Source organism: Selaginella moellendorffii, unplaced genomic scaffold, assembly GCF_000143415.4.
Source record: "Selaginella moellendorffii unplaced genomic scaffold, v1.0 SELMOscaffold_53, whole genome shotgun sequence".
Taxonomy (NCBI): Eukaryota; Viridiplantae; Streptophyta; class Lycopodiopsida; order Selaginellales; family Selaginellaceae; genus Selaginella; species Selaginella moellendorffii.
In genome coordinates, this window is record NW_003314314.1 from 249666 (window position 1) to 256925 (window position 7260).

General features: G+C 39.4%; 1 protein-coding gene and 1 long non-coding RNA gene across 2 annotated transcripts in view; both read right to left on the reverse strand.

Annotated features, from left to right (window-relative positions):
* Nucleotides 1–3920: 3920 nt before the first annotated feature.
* Nucleotides 3921–4527, reverse strand: LOC112350729. The gene is made up of 3 exons (XR_002993863.1): nucleotides 4258–4527; nucleotides 4138–4199; nucleotides 3921–4072 (listed from the first exon to the last, which is right to left on the reverse strand). It is a non-coding gene; the product is annotated as an uncharacterized LOC112350729 (long non-coding RNA).
* A 1911-nt stretch (nucleotides 4528–6438) lies between these two features.
* Nucleotides 6439–7260, reverse strand: part of LOC9636267 — a 1989-nt gene continuing 1167 nt past the window's right edge. The window contains exons 3-4 of the mRNA XM_024687346.1: nucleotides 6975–7258; nucleotides 6439–6909 (exon numbers count right to left, since the gene is read on the reverse strand). Of these exons, the coding sequence (XP_024543114.1) occupies nucleotides 6682–6909; nucleotides 6975–7258 (512 nt within the window). The 3' untranslated portion in view covers nucleotides 6439–6681. The remainder of the gene's footprint in view (nucleotides 6910–6974; nucleotides 7259–7260) is intronic.

Below are 7260 nucleotides of genomic sequence, written 5' to 3' on the forward strand. Positions count from 1 at the left end.
TTTGGTCCTTATGCTTGTTTAGTCTAAATACACTCAAGATGTACAATCAACATACCTCCGAAATTAATATTAAAAGCACTTATATGCAAGATGAAAAGTCAAGTGTAGTCAAGATATTCTAAAACTAGAGGAACCATCAAAACATCTTTGAGATCCACAAATGCCTACTTATAGTCCCTAAACCAAATGAAAGATGCAAATGAACTAAGTTATGCAAAAAATGCATCAAAAGCAATTACTTAGATATATAAAACAATCCACCACCTTGCAATCATGATTCAATAGTAGTCTACTTAGATTATATTTAGAAAACTTTTAGAAATTGTGTATTATGATTAACTCTCTTTCTGAGAAGGGTGAACCCTAAATCTATATCCTTAAAATTTCCAACTTCTTAAATACTGTATAAACTTTAACATCTTTCTTTGATTTTTCTATTTATAATTGTGAAATTTAATTCTTGGAATCTAGTAAATTTGAAATTCTACTTGGACTTTTAATACAAAAAAAATGAGCTTACGGTAAAAGTATTAGGAAATGCTCTTGGTTGGAACTTTAGGCACATCTAAAAAAATTGTTGTTGAGAATAAATAAATCAATATCCTTGCAAGGACCTTATATTGCTAAAGTCACTTCTAACCTAGTGTTCTGGAGATTCTAACAATTTTGTCAAGCTCTTCTAGTCAAGCTGGCCAAACTCACTAGTTTATTAGTATTTAGAAATGCCCTTATAATAAAGTTGGTTGGACTCACCAGTCCCTTAGAGGGGTCTTTTTTGAAATCCAAGAGCACTCAATTCCTGATAGTTGTCAAGAGTCTATAATAGAAATATATGATTTTTAACTTTATGGCTTTTTTCCAGCCAATTCACCAAATTCACCTAGTTGTTAGGATAAAAAATTGCACAGTAAATAGAATATTAAACACATATCATCCACAAGATAACAGACAACAATTTCCTAACGTCTTCGCTTCTAATTCTAAGGTTTATAGGCAAAACTTTAAAACTATAACTGAAATATGGAAAACAAGGAAGTAATTACAAACACAAAAGCTTTGATTTTCTTGCTTTCCCACACATTTCTATCACCAGTGTTAATGTGACTTTTCTTTGATCCTAGATTACCCTTTGATAGTTTTCCACTGTAAAGGATTGGAGGAAAATACTAACATTGATGGAAGAGGGAGAGAAAATACGAAAGAAGGGCCTTGGGGGAAATTAAGCAAGTGCTGTGATGGAAAATAATATTAGCATTGTTGACAATGTCGGTGTTAAGGAGGATAAACCTCTATATAACCATGATAATTAACATCATAGTAGAAAAGTTTTAATCCTTAGGCAGCAGTGCTTCTCTATGCTTGCTTTTGTTGGTGTTGTGGAGTTTTTGCTTCACATAAATATCCTATTTAAATACCATGATTTATTAAAGAATACAACAACCATATCTTTAATCTACTTTTAAATCAATTTTTCTGCATGGAATATAAAAAAGGAATACAAAAGTATACATATTTGATTAGTGCCAAAACCCTAGCTTATATACAAAAGCAAGTGGTCCGGATTAACAACAATCTGATAACTATGAAAATCCCACTTTGTTAATATTAGTATATGGCATTGTAGCCATATGCTTCGAACTCACACTAATAAAACTCTTACAAAGGAAAAAAAAATTTAAAAAAGGAATATTTAATGCTTTTATAAGTTAGATTAATAGATGGATGACTAAGATCTTATGATTACTATTACATTATTATCCATTTATAATCAATAGACTACATAACTCATAAAAATCATTAAAATCACATTATTTACTTTTTTAAAATTATTTTTTGATATTTTTCAATTCTAGTAAAATATATCTAAAAAGTGCTTTCTATTTTACATCTTAAAATCTGGATTTTGTAAGCTCCTAAATATGCACTTCCTAGTAGGTCATACATCCCAGTAGTACTTAAAATAACTCCATGGTATCTTAACACCATTAATTGATTGAAAAAATAGTGTACTTTTATTTATAGATCTTTCCCTTTTATTTTAAAACTCTAAAAAATTATTCTCAACTTGTTTTACTTTGGTTTCTTACAGATTACTTGCTAGTATAAAAATATTGTAAAATTTAAATTATAGATATATCTAATAAAAATATCATTGTAAACTTTAAATTTTTAAAAATTTAAAACATTTTAAAAAATTAAATTTTAATTTTATAATAATTAATAATTTTTAAATATGACAATAATAAGAAATATACAAATTTGTAAGCTTGTATTTTTAAAATATTAATTTAATGCTTTTATAAATTTCACAATTTCAAAGTAAAAGAGTTAAATATTCGATATATTCTAATTAATTTATTTTAATTATGGAAAATTTTATTAAATATATTGTAAAACATACTGTGAAAGTTATGTTGAGAATTTTAAAATATCATCACTTCAATGTTGTTTAGATAAAATATATATTACCATCAGCTAATGCAATTGTAAAACATTAGTAGTTGTAAACCAGTCTGGTATTATGTTTTAAGAATACCTTTATATTGTGTCTGTAACTAAATATATATTAATTTATAATAAACATATAATAGTGAAAGTAATAAATCTTTATTACAAATAACAGTTGCTTTAAATATTACCATTCTTGTAGTAAGACATTGTGAACTAATTTCATAGATTTTAAGAACCCATAAAAAATAAAATTGCAACATAAAAACTAAATAAAGAAAAATGTCAAAGGCTTAATGTAAAGAGGAATATGGAAAATTCTCAATTTAATCAGTAGGAAATTTTATTTATAATAGCCAAACGAAGACAAGTGTTTCTGCTATAAATTTTCTATATGATAGTATCTAAAAGAGTGCTTGTGTGTGGAGGCTGGTAAAAAGTTGCATTGCTGATCTATCTATCAAACAAAGTGCAAGAAATTGCAGAGGTGAAGGCAAGTCTCTCGCCAATTGTTACAAACTCAATGGCCTTCAGACTCTCGTTCACGATTTGAAGCTTTCTTTGATGCTCAGGTACAGCAATCTTACAAGTTTTATTGTTCACGACATGCAGAAATTTAGTTTTTTTCCCATACAATGGTAACAACTTTGACAGTCTGGAAGGAGGTAAAACCTGACAGGGCAAGCCTCTTCAGACCTTCTAGACCAAGTCAAATGGCTTTATACCATATAGAATAACTGGAGGTGCGTACATATTAGCTCCTGAGTTCTTGCTCTAAGGTGGTGTCGTGTTCTCGGGTTAGAAAGTCAAACACCTTCGCTATCCAAACTACGTAAGAATCTTATTTTCCTGAGCTGGATTTTTTTTTCCATTTTCTAATCAAGTTATGAGGACAAAATATCAGGAATCCTTGCAAACGTACAAGGACAAGTCTAGAGATTGCAAATACTCGGCCTACATGAAAGTTCACGAGTTTTTTCAAGGGATGCCTTGGCAAGCGGCCGTGCTGCCAAGCCCTAGCGTGCTCTAGGTATCATCTTGTTGCTAGGACCAAATTCGGATCTCGGACCTTTCTAAATTTGAACATTAAATCATCATTTTTACAGCTAAATCAAAGAAAATTATATGAAAAACTATTCTGCTGCTCTGCTCGATCAAACTTGTCACTGCTCTTTAGCTGCTTCCCCTTTGCTTTTTGAAGCTGTTGCTGGGCGAACTTAAAACTTCGATTTTTCAAGCTGCTGGCCCTGCTTGGTTTAAGAAATTTTTTCGTCTTTAAGCTGCTCAATCTTTGCTGCTCGATCTTAGCTGTTTCAGCCTGCTCCCTTTCTCTCCAAGTTTTAAAATCATCTTACGCTTTTCCATTCCCACTTGCTCGATTCTTATGATCTCTGACGCTGGGTTTTATCTTTCGCTGCTTCAAGTCCTGCTCCACCCTCATTTACATATTCTTCTGGCGGCCTGCTATGATCTGGACCAAGTTGGCTGCCAGACTATTTTCCAAATAGAAAAGAAACACAATCTCTCAAGGTTGTACTCACAAGTTGGCCAGAATAAGCAGCTCCTTAGCGTAGTCTCTGAGATGTTTTATTTATTTAGTCTCGAAGAGACGGCCTCCTACGATCTGGACCAAGTTGGAGCTCAGAAGATATTCCACCAGAGGAGAAAATTAAAAAACAAAAAAAATACCATAGGATTTGTTGCTGATACTAAAGGAGCTACAATTTGTGTGTCGCTGCAGCTTGCTTCTTCTGTTTAACAACACGGATGAAATGAATGGAAGAGGAAAAAAAGAATGACTCTACGTACCCTCAGTTCACATTTCTCGATTGTAAAGGTGGCCATTGAACCTCTGAATCGCTTTGCACCAGCTTCCACGTTCCATGAAACTCGTCCGATCTTCTGTCTTTATGACTGTTGCTTCGTCTTAGAGTTCACTCCAGCTCTTGTAGTCTCCGCATGTCAGGGGCGAACATCAGCCGTTTTTCAGTCTTTGTGAAGCCGAACCTCTGGCTCCACCGCCACAAGCAGTTTCTTCGAGTTTGAGATCATCTTGCCATCATCATCTTCTATCATCCAAGCACCTGTAAGAGCGATCCTGGACAGCATTGAAGCTCTTGTCCCGTTTCCGTCAACTAGAGAGCTTTGTCTTGATCCGTCTTGGCATCTCATCTTCTCCTTCATCTCGCCGCCGACGTGATGGACTCTTCTCCACTCGGCTGGCTGACTGCTCCGATCTCGGGCACTGTCTTGGCGAGCTCCGCTTGAGAAGCCCAGATCTTGACAAAATTATCTGCTATCTCCCGATTGATCAAGATATCTCCGAAACTTTGGAGTCAAGGGAGGATATCTCCTCGACGAGGTTGATCTTCTCTTGACTTAGAAGTGTGGAGACTGGTCTCTGGCGCTTTGGAGGCTTGCTACTGCTTCCCTGTGCTGCTCGAGCTGTCAGTACTTGGCTTGCACCTCTGTTCTGGATTTGACTCTCGAGAGCTGGTTACTTCTTGAACTTCCATTCTCGTTTCTTCAACGTGCTTAGAACCTCTGCCAGTTAGGGAATGCTTCCGCCACTTCAGGCCTTGATCGTGCTGAGAAGCTTGAGCGGAAGCATGCAAAAACACAGCTTCCTGCGAAGCCAGATGCTCCTTCTTGTCGCATGTAGCGTCCATCTGATCCGTCAAACCTCTGGAGCTCGGCGCTCCATGCGCTCTCACATCGGTTCTCCTCGGCTTGTCTTCATCCTTCAGAGCTCCTCACCCAAAGCTTTGCTTTGCATCTGGCACGTCTCTCTCTCCTCCAGCGCCTCGAGTCCCGTGATCCTCTCCATCAGCTGCCAGTTACTTGCTTCTCCAGCCTTGCCTTTGCGCTTCCAAACTCCGCCATCACGTGCTCTCGCCGAGAGCTCCACCTCGTGCAGCGGATTCGACTCCGTCAGCCATTATCCCCTGGGGCTTCTCCTTCAAGAACTCCTGTCCGAACACTTCCCTCATTCCACCAGATGACAGAGAACGTCTAGCGTAGTCTGTCTTATAGTCTCCGCAGCCATCCGAAACCCCAGTCACGAGCAGCTTCAGCTATATCGTCTTCTCGCCATCTTGCAGCCATCTGACACTGGTCTACGTCGTTCCTCGCTACTATCATGGACAGCCTTACCGCAGCAGGCGCTCCTGAATCATCTCCGTCCACTGGAAAGCCGATAAGATAGATCCCTCCTTGCTCCAGACACTGTAGAGTGTAGCCGAACTTGATCCATTGATCTTCTCTTGACTTAGAAGAGTGTGGAGGCGGGTCTCTAGCCTGTTTAGATGCCGAAGTTTGATGGACTCTGCTGCACTTCCAGCCGACTGCTCCGCCTGGAGCCTCGTCAACCGCCGCTTTCGACTCTCCATCTCGGCCACCATCTTCCGAAACTTTCAATTCCAGTCGTTGATCTTCCTTCGACTTAGAGTGTGGAGACTGGTCTCTAGCTCAGACTTGACGCTTTAGTGACCTGCTACTGTGGTGCTCGACTTGCTTGGATATTTGGCCACAGCTCCGAGTTTTCCCGCTCCAACTTTTGGATTTGATTTCCCTTGAAGCAATCTGACACTGAGTTCTTTGCTGATACTTTCATCCAAGCAGCTGTACGAGCATTCCTGGACAGCCCTGACCCGTTTTCAAAGTCTCCGTCAACTAGAGAGCTCTACCAGATGACAGAGAACGTCGAGCGTAGTCTGTCTTATAGTCTCTGCAGCCCTCTCTGTGAATCCAAATACCCCACTGTCACGAGCAGCTTCAGCTATATCATATTCTCACTATCACCATCTCGTTGCAGTCGTTCCCTTGCTACTATTCCTTCAAGCTGTGAACATTATACTGCAGCAGTATCTCCTGTCTCATCTCCGTCGACTGGAAAGCTGATAAGATAGATCCCTCCTTGCTCCAGACACTGTAGAGTGTAATCAAACTTGATCCATTGATCTTCTCTTGACTTAGAAGAGTGTGGAGGCTGGTTGCTGGCCTGTTTAGACGCCTGAAGTGTGATAGACTTCTCCGCCTGGAGCCCTGAGACACAGTCGTCACGCACTGCTTTCACGTCTTGGACAGTTGCAAATCTTTGGAGTCAGTCCTCGAGAAGGTCGATCTTCTCTCGACTTAACTGGTCTATAGCTTTAGTGGCCTCCTCCTGTGCTGCTCAACTTGCTTGGAGATCCAACTTCTGGATTTGACTCTTGAGAGTTGGCTTCTCCGATGCTAGAGTCCGAGCACTGGCCTCCAGTTGACCAATCCTTGCAGCCAACTTCTCGAGCTCGGAGCCAACTTCATTTCTCGTTTCTTCGACGTGCTTAGAACAGTTTGCTCGTGTTCTCTTCTCAGGTAAACCCAGGGTCTAGTCGTCTTAGAGTTCGCTCCAGCCCGGCCGATCATCTTCTCCCCATCATGGTTCTGACAAAACAAACACTCATCGTTCACTTCAGCTCTCTACAACAAACACGGAAGTTATTAGCAAACGGCCATCTGGAATCTGGAAGGTATATCAAACTTACCTGTCTCCTCTTGAATTCGGCAACAAAATCTCTCCCCGCACGATCATATAGTTCTTTTGCCTCCTTCACGAAGACCACCTCGCCGGACTGAAGCTTCTTCCACGGTTTCCTCTCACTCGGGATCCTATCCAGCATTTTCTGGAGCCTCATCATCTTCCGCGCTCGCTTGATCCTCTCTCGGTCGCTGGATTTGCCGTTGAGCTCCTCGTAAAGCTGCTCGGTGAGTCTGATCAGAATCCGGAGCGCGCTAACACTCCAAGACTTTTCCTCGTGCTTCTCCTCTTCT